The following is a 14303-nucleotide window of genomic DNA, read 5'->3' on the forward strand; positions in this document are numbered from 1 at the left end:
TATATTTTAGTAATTAAGAAGTCTACAAGAAATTCGGGTCAACAAAAAAGAAATAGGGCATCATATTGGCACACAGCATCTGGCTGAAGGAAAAAGAATATAAGAATGAAGTTAAAGCAAGGTACAGAACATAAAGTACCCTATTTACATTGCACCTCTTTCAGGGTTTTAAGTTTGCATACAATTTATTTATCAAACAAGTTCACAAGTCAAAAGGGGAAGAAGAAGAGGGCAGGAGGGAAATACCAAGGAATACAAACAATTCTACTCCGCTGATGAGAAGAATATATACAGCAACTTCCTCTTACTGAGCTCCAACATGAGCCCTATGTGGAGGCTTAAAACCCATAATGCAAGCCAATCCTAATACTGAGTCGTCCATAACTTCCATAATTCTAATGCTATGATTTAATCTATAATGGCTCTATCATCACAGCAACACACTGAACATCGTCGTCTCAAAACTGGCAAGAAGTACCAAGTCTCTGCCTCTGCCTCGGCCCGAGAGCTGCAGATTTGCGTTTGGCAAATGCTGGGCGAAGGAGCTCTGGAAATTTATCCAGGAACAGCGACCAGTCTTCCTCGTTCATATCTCCAAGCTTTACAAAACTGACACTTGGAGGAAACTGCTCGTTTGCACTCCTGTGCCCTGCAGATGTATTGGTAATATATCCAAACTCAGGTTTTGTGACCTGGTACTTTTGGTTTTTCTGGTTCTTATTGCCCAGTACGGTATTCTTGAGAGACATAGAAAGCTTTGACACAGAAATGGGTTCAGAAGGTGGAAAGATGCCTGTTTCTCCTAGCTCCTCCCCTCCACTATCTTCTCCCCCCTCCTCAATGCTTTCCTCCAATTTCGAGAGTGGATTGCGTCCATGCAGGCCTCCAAGTCCACCAAGCTGGTAATGTGACCAGCCCAAACACTGATCCGCTGCCATACTTGAGTTATAGTCTAATTCTCCATCCTCACAGTCTAAGTCAAACTGGAAATCCTCACTGCCCCACTCATATATTGGAGAAGAGAACTCCCTCTCTGCTACCATCTGCCTAGCCTCAAGACATACTAGCTCAAGTTCACTGGGTTCCTCCTCTCCACTACGAAATTCTCTGCTCATCATCTCACCAATCTCAGCAAGACAGAGACCAGAAGCAGCAGCTTCCTTCAGAAAAATTGTACACAGTACCAAAACCCGAAGACAAGCTTCACGGATCATGGGTAGCTCCATCCTAAGCATTTCACAGTCTTTTATCGGATCAAGATTTTCAATATACTTGAGCTCATCATCTGAAAATGGGATTGACGCTTGAGGCCAATGAATCCACTCAAAGTACGGATCCTCTAAAGTTTCCGGCAAACAAAGACCGTGATCTATAGGAATAAGCTCCACTTGTCCAAAACTTCCTATTCCGTCAAGTTTCCGAACTAAGAGATTCCCAGCATGCCTATCCGTATTAAAAATCCTAATATCTAAAATACCTATACGATGAACAGCCGCGACAGGGAAACTAGAAGTCCCATGATCACTGGCATCAAAATCATGTGGAATGAATTGTTGGAAGGAAGCAATTTTACTAACTGCCTTTTTCTTGTGAGCCTGAGGCTTGTTACCATTCACCCAATCATTTACATTGAAGATTGAGTGAGTGATCTTCACTAAGGCTGTCGGAGGCACGTTTGCAAAATGTTCATAGTCAAGAAGATAAGCTGCAACTTCTCTGAATCCAGTCTCCCCAACACGCACAGATCGCTTAAATCCAGGTTGTCCAAGAGCTTTTCCAACAAAACCTTTTGGATTATTTGGTGCAAAAGGTTCTTCATCAGTTGGCTTCACAATTGCGACACTTTCACCTTTCCCGTTCCTAAAATAGTACGCACCACCAAGCCCACCATGAACAGGAATCGGATCAATACCCAACTTTATACCTTTCACAATCTCTTTGACTAACCGTCTCGTGCCAGCAAAATGATCTGGATGCCCTAGTATCTCAATAGGTCCACTCTGGTCCCTAAGACGGAGATCCTTCCCAGTGGGCGAGAGACATGGAGTAGATGAACTTCTGTGCAACAGATTTCTCGTGAGGAGAAGAGGAGAATCATTTCGAATGGCACTAAGATCATTCTTCAGTATCACATCCCCAAATGTTAGGGAGCTCTCCTCTGTGGGAATATTGAGGGCAAGCTGCAACCTCCTTTTCACCGTATGAGCATTGTCACTACGATCTAATTCCATTCCCAGGACACATCCCGTATCAGTTTGCACAAAAACTTGTCTCCTTCCAACTGGCTGTTTTTCTTCCATTCCATTTTTTGAGCGGTAAGCCCTGCTGAGTGGGCTCTTGAGTGCTGCAACTGCCATTTGAGTCTGAACTGGACTGTCCAACTTCCGTGACATTAAATAATGAAGGAAAAGGACGTGTTTGCAGCCAAATGACCGAGATGGTCAAGGAAGAGAAATGAATCCCTCCCAAGAAGGCGCCCAACCCAAAACAGAATGATGGTTGAACAAAACCAGAGTCTAGGACCTCGAATAATCATTAATAGATAGGAGAAGCCTCAATCCTTGCCATCGTTCTCAAAGAAACAATACTCCGAGACCGATATCACACCACAGACAAAAGGATGCAGCCGAACACTGTATCTACAGATTCATCTCGCCAGATTCACAGTACCAGATAGTCTGCAGAAATATAACAAAGAAAACAAAATCAACACTTGACCAGAAGAAGCAAGAATATTGATACAGAATTAACTTCAATTGGAAGAGAGTCCAAAGAAAAGATGAATTCAACTAGACTCGACAATTAAGAATCCCAACCCTCGAGCTGGGAATGAGATTTGATAAAAAGATGCAAGCATCAAGAACCCAAACTGATGCATTATTTACGGTCCTTTTCCATAAGAAACCAAATTCGTTGTAAGATCAAAATATCAATATTTGCAGAAGCCCGCTAGAATTAACTACACATTCTTCGATTAACTCATACGTCGTCCAGAGTTGGCAAAAGAAAGGGCGAACAGTTCTCTATTAAAGTAAAACTACAAGGGCCCGGGGACAAAATTTCAACGATAGGTTCTTCCTGAGATAAAGAACGAGGAAGAAGAAGGATCTTTTCTCTAACCACATCATCATGAAATAAAACAAATGATCGGAACAAAATCCTCATTCGCGGACAAGAACAAATCTCAACAGTTAAACGAAATCTGTGAAAGGTGCACCTTCTCCCCCCCCTCCCCCCTCTCCTCGGGGCAGGAGAGAATATCCAAAAGAGACCAAAGCTCAATACGACGTTCTGGAGTGGAGACTGATCAGAGAAATGAAATTCAACAATGAGAAGCAAGTAAAAGAGAGAGAAAAAAAGACATCATTCATTTAACTCATACTAAAAAAAAAACAAACATTACTCGGTGAGAATAACAAAATCGAAGAAAGAACTCACCAGAACTATATAGATCTTTCAAGATCCGATACAAGAACGAATCAGATTCACCACTAAAATCGTCGCTATCCGTGAATCGATGCGGCAAGAACTTTGCAAAAAACAGAGAATGAGAAGGCTTCAATGAATCAAATCGAATCGAATCAAATCAAATCAAATCCAAGAAAATGGCATCAAACAATCGTCGGAGCTAAGTGATGATAGTTGTCGTCGTAATGAACGAAAAGCTATAAAAAAAACAAAAAATTCAGACAAAAATCCGTTCGCAGTTTCTCCTTCCTTTCCCTCGCTTTTGTTTCTCGTTTTATTCTCCGTTCTCTCTGTTGCGCTTCACAGAAATTCGTCTTCTTGGAATGTTCTTTAACTCGAGTGAGAGAAGCCTGGTTAAAATAGCTAACCCTGGTTAGATGCCGACCCACTCTCTCTCTGCCCTGTACGGTTCGAAGACTCTCGAAGGGGTGGGAGAGCCGTCGGATGAAGAGAGTATTGGAATTAAGGACCGTCGGATGAAGGGGACAGTGAGGTGGCGACAAGATATTCGTGAATGCGTGGCAAGGTCACCGTCGAAGGGTGGACACCTGGTGTAATCAGCGACTGGGTAGGGCGGGTTTTCTTTTTTTGAGTTTGGGCCTTCGAATCTCTAGTTCTGCGTACTACCCAGTTTCCTGCCAAATCTGACCGTCCATTTTAATGACCATTGAATTTACCAAATTGTCCTTTTTTTTTTTTTTTTTTTTTGCCTTTTTTCTTTTTCTTTGGTTATTTTAGTTAAATAAAATAAATTATTACACTTTAAATCAACACCAACCTCTCTACCACTTTTAAAACATCAATTTTTTTTTCCTGAACTTGAATTTAAAAACATAAAAACATTAATTTCTTAATATCTCCACACTTCAGGTCTATTTTCGTCATTAATTTTTTATAAACGGTAACCATCCAATACCATCCATTTATATTAGACAGTTAAATATAAAACGACAATGAAATTATTCATTTTCTCGAGCTCAAAATTCAAATTTCTATTTGAATATATTGTAAATTTACTTATATACCCCCACACAACTGAAAATTATGAAGTAGGGCCCATCTTACTTCCATTCCACTAAGAACCATCATTTAAAAATCTTATTAAATTATAAGAACTAAATAAAGTATAAATAAAATAAAAAGATGGAAGCCATAGCAAATCAAATCAAATCAATAAAGAACAAAGAAGACTTACAAAAATTAAAAAGATATATATATATATGAAGTAATATAATAAAGTATTTTATAATAGATACAATTACCAAAAAGCCCCGGAAGAATAAGCAAAACAGTGAATGAAAAGCGGTTTTTTAAAATGAATTTCGTCAAAAGAATTGGAGAGAATATGATTGCAAAATGGCCTTTTATTATCTTTCAAACCTTCTTTTGCTTTTGCTTTTGCTTTTTTCTTATTATAATAATAATTTTGTTGGCTTTTTTATAATTCAGAAACTGTCATTTTATATTTGGCATGCCAGCTGGCTGTTCAAACCCACCTGGCAATATTTATTTATTTTTTTAATTAAAAAATGAAATAGCCTTCAATTCTTAGGGATAGTTGAAAATAATTTAATTCTTATATTTTTAAAATGATAAAAATTTCGTCAAATTATTTTATTTGAAAGATGATGTTTAATTATATAAATGGATAATGAATAAATGTGTGATGGGAACATTTTCTTGAGGATAGAAAGGGACGGAAGGGGCACGTGGAGGTTAAGAGTGTCGGAGAGTTTGACCAATGGGAATGGAGATGCAGCTGAGTCAGCGTCCACGCATGAACGAGTCACGTGCAGTTTCCGGATGGCACGATGACCAATGCCAATACAAGACACTACACGACACGACAATATTACTTGTTTGTAATTCCTTCTAAAATTTTATGTCCTACGTGTTGGTACTATCCTCCCACGTGTCACCCGGCGTGGACAAGACAACCTTAGCTCACGGTTTTCTCCCTTCAAAGCTTCATTTCTGAAATTCTTAAATCTAAATTCTTCAATAAAAATAGATTAATATATACATAATATCTCATACTCATAAAGTGTAAATAGATCTGAAAATATTATTATTCTGCAAAACAATGAATTAAAAATGAGAAATAGAATTGGGATTAAAGATATCAACTTCGTAAACTAACTAAATCTTGAGAATAAAATAAAATATTTATTCCATAATTAATATATATTTCAAATATTAATTGGTTAGCTTGATTAATTCAAACCATCAATAAGTTGCACTATGACAACCCACAATAACAAATGTGATGAAGATCAAAGTGACGGTGGCGCCCATGATATTTCTGTCGATTTCGATGGTGAAAAGTTTGAGTTAGGCTAAAATGCAAGCGAGAATAAGAAAAAATATGTTAATGGACAAAGTGGCACCAATAGATACCTTTTCAACCCTGTTAACGGTATATGAAAGCAACATCGATACTAGAAAAATAGGGACAAAGATTCAGTCGATTATAAAAGGCGCGTGCCCATTGCAACAAATGGAGGAAAAATTATGCACGAGACCAATGAAAAATAAAGGAACAAGAAACCAATACAGTTAAGCATACAAGTACTCTATTAAAGAGAAATATTATGCGAAATAACCCTAATTTAAAATATAATAATGAGAATATATTGATACATTTATTTAAGTTAATAGGGTTAAAATTGATGTAATCAACCAAGTTTATGGTTTAAATTAATAAAATTAAAAATTTATAATTAAAATTGATATAACCAGCAAAGTTTATGATAAAAAAAAAAAGATTTTTTTTCTAATATTAATCTCGAGTTTAAATATAGAATTGAAGAAGGAAACCAAACATTCATTATGAAGGGATAGAAACTTCTCCCCAATAGACTCATTTTAAAACTTTGAAAGAAGCTTAGAAGAGAAAGTCCAAAGAGAACAATATCTGCTAGAAGTAAGCTTCCGTTGTTACAAATGGTATTAGAGCCAGACATCGGGCTGTATGCCAGGAAGGATGTTGGGCCCTAGTGAGGGTGGATTGTGAGATCCCACAATCGGATAGAGAGGGGAACGAAGCATTTTAAAACCTTAAAGGGAAACCCAAAGAAGACAATCTTTGCTAGCAATGAACTTGAACCGAACAATGTCCTTGTCTACCTAGAGGTCAATTTACAAGTCCAAAACTGAAAAATTGGCACTTTATGAGGAGGACGGACTACAACATCAATGTGTTCTACACAGAAAAGCGTATCAGAAGTATTTGGATGCCAGAGTTTATATATCTAAGGAAGAATCAATGAATAGACAGTAGGGGTTCCTCGTTCCTTACCATTACGAAAAAGTTGAATCCCGGTCCGAAGTTCCGAGGACTTTGATGAGAAAAGCGTAGTCGTAAGCTGTCTCTTCACATCCACCATAGAGACCACCTTCACCAAAGTGTCCTCCAACCATATTGGTCTTCAAAATTGCAGAAGTCGAACAACGAGAGCATGTCGTGTCTCGGATTTTTGCCACCCATTTGGCAGCTTCCCATACTCCAACCCTGAGGATGACGTTCAACAGTTTCCAGCATATGTTTATCGGAATCGAAGCATGAACAAATAAATATGCAAATGTGATAACAGTGTAAGCAGTTGAAAGGAGAAAAGAATTTACCTTGCATCACGGAATGAGGCTGTGACAAGCATTGGAGGATAACAACTTCCCTTGGAGATATTGTCGTAAGGAGAGTAGCTCAAGATAGACTCAAACTGCATTGCTATCTCTGGGTTTCCGAATTCTTCGTAGTCGAGAATGGTGAGTGGTAAACTGGGATCTAGTAGCGTGTTACATATGTCGAGAAACGGAACCTGAAAAATATTACCAAAACTTTAGTCGCCATAACTAAATATATGACAATAACAGCCGAACAAGCTCATTGCTAGCAAATATTGTACTTTTGGGCTTCCCCTCAAGGTTTTAAAATGCGTCTACTATGGAAAAGGTCTAGCCCTACTCGGACCAGTGCCTCGCACCGTCTAGTGGCTGGCTCTGATATCGTTTGTAAAATCCCAAGCCCACCATTAGCAGATATTGTCCTCTTTGGGTTTTCCTTTCTGGGCTTCCTGTTGTGAGATCCCACCTCGAATGGAGAGGGGAATAAAACATTCCTTACAAGGGTGTGGTAACATCTGTCTAGTAGACGTGTTTTAAAACCTTGAAAGGAAAGCTTAAAGAGGACAATATCTGCTAGCGGTGGACTTGGGCTATTACAAATGGTATCAGAGCCAGACACTGGGCGATGTGCCAGCGAGAACGTTGGGCCTCTAACAGAGGCGTTTTAAAGCCTCTCCCTAACAGATGTATTTTTAACACCGTGAGACTGACGACGCTACGTAACAGGCCAAAGTGAACAATATCTACTAGCGGTGGGTTTGGGCTATTATGGTAATGTCATTAGAGAGGCCTGATATTGCAGTGTAGTATCAAAGAGAGAAGACATTAGTGATGGTCTTTCAAGATGCATTTCCTATCTACTTTACAAGATGTGAAGACCAATGAGTAAGCAAGTGTATGGCTCAAACTAACCTTCAAAATGGCTGCTCCAAACAGGTCAGGATGCATGTTGATAGCAGCTCCAACAAGCAGGCCTCCTGCACTGTATCCAATGGAACCCAGCCGATCCTTATGAACATAGCCATTATCAATGAGAAAATTCGCACAAAAGACAAAGTCTTGTATTGAGTTTTGTTTATCAAGCCCACTCCCACTTCTATGCCATGAAGAATCACCACCACCACCTCCTCTGCACACCCAATCAAGGTTCTAAACTAAGCTTCAATGCAAGAAAACGAAACAAAAAACCTGTTTATAACGATAAAAACTACCTGATGTCTGCAAATGCCAGCACGAAACCACGATCAAGTAAACTCAGGCGAGAAGGACACCAACTTTTATCAAGAACCTCACCATATGCTCCATACCCTTGTAGAACTCCGGGTGACCGTCCTTTCTGAAAAGTCGAAGGGGAATACAATATGGTCAAGGGTACTCTGATTCCATCATGTGATATAACTTCCTTCCTCTCACAACAGTATGAATCAGAAAAGTCCTTCCAAGTTTCGGATTCACGAGTCTCGAAGTTTTCTCTTTTGTTTTGCGAAACTTTCTTGATATCTGACGCATCTGGTTGATATGTTTTAAGTTTAACATCATGCTTAACTTCTACTTCCTCTTGTTGAATGATCGAGAAGACCCTTTTAGACATATCATAATCAACAATCAAATCAGGCATCTGGTAGTTCCAAGAAATGACCGAAACTTCAGTAAGTACATGCTAAGAGATTCTATGAATATGCACGAATGTAAGATTATAAAGTAATACCACTGGAGATGAAAGCACCACACGGTATAACGAGCTCGTGAAGTCATGGTTCGATCCTGGAGCTACGCTGCAGGAGTTTGAGGGAAGAGGGAAAAACCATGGGTCGAGTTTCTCGATCTCCAAACGATGCTACAGAACAAGTAGATATGAGATGATATATAAAATTTGTTATGCAGCTTATTTAGCAATAGAACAAGCAGAGAAAGACAAACACATACCTTATGATTAGCATCTAAAGGCAAATTGATTGAACATAACATTGGAACACCATTCTTATTGACAAAAAGCACAAGATGTCCACAAAAAACGTCCATGTCCTGTATACTGAAATCTTCGCTCTGAAGGACGATATCCTAAAATATAAACACGTGACGAGTAAAACGATGATAAATAAAGGGGCGCAGCGCTGATATCATGTGTGGTACAAGTCGAGCATAAAAGTAACCTGCCAATTTGCTGACTTGATATCTTCAACTCGACATCGAGCTACGTAATAATCTTCCTTCGAACAATCCCCTTTCTTTTCAAGAGGAGCATTTGTTAGGATATAAAAGAAACCACGATGATGTTCCAGAAAGTATTGAATACCCGGAATGCGTTTGTGTATTCTTTGCAAACCGCTTAACGAGTTGTTAGCATCTATAATATAAACCTGGGTTGACAAACCAGTAAAGTTTCAGAATAAAAGTCTAAAGCTGGCTTAATTAAGATCTTCTTGAAAAAAGGGAACCTTCCTCAGAAGAAGTCCTCGAGTTCGAATTCACGGTTATGAACTTCCCATCTTTCGTACTCGTTATGTCGACACAATAGTTGGGATCATTTTCAACAAACACCAAGACATCTTCTTCGGTGTCGCTGAATCCAAGTTTTGTGGAGAAAACCCTGTCGAATGTCAGGTAAATGTTAGGTAAAGAAGTTCTTGAAAAGAAGGTTAAGAATGATGAGAGAAATTTGCCTGTAAGGCCTCTGATTCTCATCTGCTTGTGTGTAGAAAAGTGTCCTGCCTTCTTCCGCCCAAGCCAAACTTACAACTCCCTCCTGTAACTTGGGAATCATCAGTCCACTTCTCAGGTCTTTAATCTGAAGCATGAAGTGTTCACTGCCTGTAATATCAACTGTGTATGCTAGAAAGTTGTGGTCTGGTGAAACACGACAAGTTCCCACATGAACATAGCCTGCAAATATGAGCAACTCATCGTAAAATTTAAGGAAGTGTCATAATTCTGATAGCTAAGTATGAATGAAAATGAAAATTAACTGGATGAACAAAACTTACCATATTGTTTAGCAATTTCATTCCAATCAAGTAAAACTTCCTCCTGCTTCCCAGAATTTCCTTTAGCAAATTGGGTAAGTTTCTTTAACCAATTGGTTTTCTCGTTCTGTAACCTGCGGCATAGAACTGGGTATTCCTTCCCCTCCGGGATGTATTGGTAGTAAAACCTGATCAGTTGGAACGATACATTTAGGTTCAACCATGGCCGACCATCAAGAGACTTAACGCAATGAAAACGCTAAGAGGCATTGCGAAACCAAATAAAAAGAAACACATTTCGAGGGAGGAGAAAGGGCAGACCAGGGTCCCCAAGGCTCAGGAGGAGTGGAAACCTTGGTGGGTATTCGACTCGTCATCTCGGAGAAGAGCCGGCGCTGCAGAATCTGAGTGTCGGCCATGAAAGCTTCGCCATACAAGTTTTCTCGACGGAGGTAGTCGGCGAGATCAGGGTCGGCGGTGTTGGCCATCCAGTGGTAGGGATCTTGTAGCGTAATGCCATGAACTGAGTGAGTGAAAGGAACTTTTTTAGCAGCAGGTGGGGATTCGGAAGGCAGTGAGAAGATACGTTCTTTGCAGAGAGAGGAGAATAGCGAAGAAGACGATATGGAGGAACAAAGGATGGATTTTGTAGTGGGTTTTAGCAGGGATTTAAGAGCCATGGTGATTGAAAATGGCGGCGCAGTAATAATATTGCATTCATATATAATGTTGTGCAGATTACCCCAAAAAAAAAAAAAAAAAACACCAAAATTTGGAAGATTTGTTTGATTCACTCAACTTTAAAATAGAATTGATCTGTAAATTCTGTATAAACTGCAAGCAAGGGAAAACCAGTCATCCCCATCAATCAATGACAGTGTTGTTTATACAATTGAATAGAATTTAATGATATTTTTAGAAACAACAATCTTCTTCTTCTTCCTTTCTCGTTTTTGGGAATGAAACAACCTGTAATACACTTTCTCGTTTAGTATTTCACCACGAATTTCTTCTCAACAGCCCGTTCTTTTTGTCATGGAAGCCAAGCCATGATCCTATTAAAAACCTCATCTTCCCTGTTGCATCTTCTTCTTGTTGTGCTTTATGTTCTAACTTGTGGCTTTTGCCTTGGAATTTTCTTCTTCGACATCCTGTATGCAGCCATGAAGTATGCAGATTAGTTTAAAATTGGGAGCTGGCATAGTGTGACTATGTGGGAAGACCAAAAGGGAAGCATAAACTGACCGAATTTTCAATCTTGTCGAAGTCACCATCGAAGCTTTCGTCACCATCATCTGGAAAAGAAATGACAACCAACATAAATATAAGTTCAGAAGGGGCTGGCTAGCGTAGTTTAGCGGCCATTTTAAGAGGACAGGAATTAGTTTTCGCCCATTCTGTATTTTAGCAGTTGACAGTGCATCCATTTACTTGAGTATGGTAATTTTCAAAAGGTCCCCACCATGAGACTAAACTGGATTCTGGGGTAAGAAGTTTGCTGATGGAAGACCCCAAGGAGAGTAGCGTGTAGACCGAAACTAGTTAAATCGTCAAATGAATCGGATTCGGGGGAAGGTAATATAAGGGACTTCGGCTCAGAGGAGGATCAACCTGAAAGAGGTTGTCAGGTCCTCTTGTGCCACTTTCTCGAGACTGCCTTTCTAAAGAAAGGAGGAGGAGTTTTTTCCTTAATAGACTTTGCTACGATCCATTGAAGAAAAAAGAAAGTCTAGAATCTGGGGTGCCCCCCTTCTCGAGAGGATTTAAATTTACCTGCACCTCCTGCGTCACTGTCTTCAAGATCTCCCAAAAGAAAAGTATCCAAGTCTTGATCAGCAGACGACGGTTTGGAAGCTGTACCCTTCAGGTTCTTTTCCGCCTCTTCAACTTTTTCAGAGGCTCCAACCGACGGAGTTTGCTTGGCTTCATCATCAGCTTTTCGTTGTTCTTCAGATTTCAGCTTAATCTCTTCCATGTATTTCTTCTCGTATCTGTATATTTTAACCATTGAGGGTGTAAACCAGACTCATTTGATGATAAGTTAAGAAAATGAAATTAGATGCAGCAACCTGACAACAGTTCACTTGTCAGTGTGATACCTATTCTACATGGTATATTATGTCAGGCTATACCACCATAGTACAACTTTCATGATTCCTAAAATTCTTATACCTTCAAATGTATTAATCACGTGTTTTTTCTTAAAAAAAAGCCTTGTATTATATATGTAAGCCAAATTGGTGCATACAACAACAGGGTTTGGTAGAAACTATCTTCCATAGTGATGAAGTCGACAATTAAATTTCTCAACATGATAGAAACACTGTATTAGATGCTTAGCATGTGGTGGCATATTTCTTCAATAAGAAACAACGAAGCATTCAAGATTGATCTTAAGATTGGGCGGAAGGAGCTTCAATTAAAAGAAATGCAACTTACGGAGCAACATGACTGCTAACAAGTGTAAAATATATCCTCCAGAATATCCTTTCTTTCATAATTCTCGGACATAGTTCATATCTTAATCTTGAAATTTCCTGAAAAAGAAATCAGAAATAAGGGCGTTTTTTTAAATTGTATTTGGATGAAAATACGATTCAATTATGACTATCCAGTTAAAATGAATTCGATGATCTACTGTTGCTGATGAACCTGGACAAAAGCTAACAACTCTGAACTGACAGATGAATCAAGTGCAGCTAAAATTTATGTGTTCATCTGGGTCCGGGGTAACATTTCTGCATCATCTAGGATCAACAGTAACTAAAATTCTTGAAATAATCTCTCAAGCTTTCGGCATTACCACAGGCAAGAATTGGATTTCCAAACACTAACAAATATCTTAAGACAAGGCCACTTGGTACCCGTTAACCGATTGATATGAAAGGAACAAGCATTAAGCAATTGTATCAGTCCAATTCATCATTTCACAAGGGAGAAATGAAGACCACCAAAGTGAAAAGGCAACAAGTTGTGGTGTTTCCATTGTTTAACATAAGAACGGTTCTTTCTCCCATATGCCTCTTCACAATTCTTGCTTGTCGCACAAGTTCTCGTTTAAGAGAATGAGATCCATCTCTACTTAGCATGTGCGAGGCACCACCACAAATTAAATATACAGAAAAGGCTGGACGCCAGACTTTTGATTTTGAAAAGCATATTCAACAATAGCTTTTGAAAGTAGCAAGAGTGAATTTTATTTCGGAACGAAGATATTTGCAATGATGCAAATGAGGTTTAGAACCAGAAAAATCAAGTATAAATTTAGAAAAGCAATGGACAGAAAATAAAAACCAAGTTTTCAGCCGAATCGTGATTTAGTTGAATTGAAGGACTCGGCTTGGTTCCCACCGTATTCAACCGTATGTTTTTCAATTATCTAAAAAATGTAGTTTTATTTGAAAGGGAACAGCGCAATATCCCCAGAATGATAAACAATTGGAAACCAAAGAAACAAATCACTAGAAACAAGAAATTCTAGCCAGATGCTACATGATTTGATTGAGTTTTAACTAATATTACGAGGATATGAAACATTTTGATTTCACCTTGACATTGGTGAGAACCAACGTTGCATGCTGTTCTTGCCATTCCGTCAGATCCTTGCGCACATTCGAGGCTGTAACCGCAACGTCAGACGCTTCCGGTTCGTCTACATTAATCATAAAAAAACAATCCGCATCAATTACGCATATAGAATAATTACCAATCCAAAAATTGACCATCTCATTCACCAAAACTGCTCCTACCTTGGATCGGAAAGTTCTGGAAAGTAGTTGGAGTGAAGCCACTCACAAATTCTCTCAGATCGTCGTTGAGGCAAAACTTTTCAAGCTCGGACTGAGAATAAGGCGAGGAAGCAGATAAATTGGGAATGGAAATGGAAGAAAGCTGAGGAGGAATAATGTCGGCAACGTTGAGTGATTTGAGGTGATCGGCCTGCTTGATGGCGACCGTTTTGATGAGATCAGCAGTCTTGGAGGCCTCAGCGGCGAGCTCCTTGGACTTTTTGGCAGTTTCTGAGACCAATTCGGAGAGTGTGGAGGTCGACGTTAAGGTCTGGGATTTCTTAGCCGCTTCTTCTGCGAACGATCTCGCTCTCTTCCATAAATCCTCCATTGACTCTTCTTCTTCTTCTTCTTCTTCTTCTTGCTTCGTTTCTCTCTGTTCTGCTCCGTCCACTATCGTTACCGGTACACGCTTTATTTACATTTACAACCCTTTATTCCGCTAAATTAATTATTTGGA

At 39.2% G+C, this 14303-nt stretch overlaps 3 protein-coding genes across 6 annotated transcripts; all 3 read right to left on the reverse strand.

The window, feature by feature from the left end:
* Positions 1–106: 106 nt before the first annotated feature.
* On the reverse strand, positions 107–3802 carry LOC111795586 (phosphatidylinositol 4-kinase gamma 5). 3 transcript variants are annotated; one of them, XM_023678111.2, is made up of 3 exons: positions 3439–3802; positions 3218–3303; positions 107–2678 (listed from the first exon to the last, which is right to left on the reverse strand). In XM_023678111.2, the coding sequence occupies exon 3, from the start codon at positions 2391–2393 to the stop codon at positions 459–461; it is 1935 nt and encodes a 644-aa protein (XP_023533879.2). In that variant the 5' UTR covers positions 2394–2678; positions 3218–3303; positions 3439–3802; the 3' UTR covers positions 107–458. The 3 variants fall into 3 exon arrangements, with proteins under 3 accessions (XP_023533879.2, XP_086982282.1, XP_023533870.2); XM_087126156.1 differs by having other exon boundaries at positions 3121–3303; XM_023678102.2 differs by lacking the exon at positions 3218–3303.
* A 2730-nt stretch (positions 3803–6532) lies between these two features.
* Positions 6533–10750, reverse strand: LOC111808835 (Prolyl oligopeptidase family protein). Its single transcript, XM_087129577.1, is given in 12 exon segments — positions 6533–6979; positions 7093–7286; positions 8005–8221; positions 8304–8710; positions 8801–8929; positions 9019–9153; positions 9246–9460; positions 9463–9525; positions 9528–9682; positions 9756–9975; positions 10077–10243; positions 10377–10750. Coding segments are annotated over 12 exon segments (2472 nt in total). The 5' UTR covers positions 10736–10750; the 3' UTR covers positions 6533–6768.
* A 104-nt stretch (positions 10751–10854) lies between these two features.
* On the reverse strand, positions 10855–14241 carry LOC111790168 (uncharacterized). 2 transcript variants are annotated; one of them, XM_023671042.2, is made up of 6 exons: positions 13805–14237; positions 13604–13707; positions 12495–12592; positions 11829–12046; positions 11301–11350; positions 10855–11206 (listed from the first exon to the last, which is right to left on the reverse strand). In XM_023671042.2, the coding sequence occupies exons 1-6, from the start codon at positions 14172–14174 to the stop codon at positions 11165–11167; spliced, it is 882 nt and encodes a 293-aa protein (XP_023526810.2). In that variant the 5' UTR covers positions 14175–14237; the 3' UTR covers positions 10855–11164. The 2 variants fall into 2 exon arrangements, with proteins under 2 accessions (XP_023526810.2, XP_086985709.1); XM_087129583.1 differs by lacking the exons at positions 10855–11206; positions 11301–11350; positions 11829–12046 and having other exon boundaries at positions 12491–12592; positions 13805–14241.
* Positions 14242–14303: the final 62 nt, after the last annotated feature.

Source organism: Cucurbita pepo, chromosome 1 (genome assembly GCF_057944985.1).
Source record: "Cucurbita pepo subsp. pepo isolate OVF chromosome 1, ASM5794498v1, whole genome shotgun sequence".
In the NCBI taxonomy this organism is placed as follows: Eukaryota; Viridiplantae; Streptophyta; class Magnoliopsida; order Cucurbitales; family Cucurbitaceae; genus Cucurbita; species Cucurbita pepo.

Coding starts and splice junctions, on each gene's coding strand:
- LOC111790168 (XM_023671042.2), bottom strand. CDS start 14,174: ATGGAGGATTTATGGAAGAGAGCGAGATCGTTCGCAGAAGAAGCGGCT. Junction 12,047..12,494: donor GTTAGCAGTCATGTTGCTCC/GTAAGTTGCATT, acceptor TAAAATATACAG/ATACGAGAAGAAATACATGG. Junction 11,207..11,300: donor TCGACAAGATTGAAAATTCG/GTCAGTTTATGC, acceptor GGCTGCATACAG/GATGTCGAAGAAGAAAATTC.
- LOC111795586 (XM_023678102.2), bottom strand. CDS start 2,393: ATGTCACGGAAGTTGGACAGTCCAGTTCAGACTCAAATGGCAGTTGCA.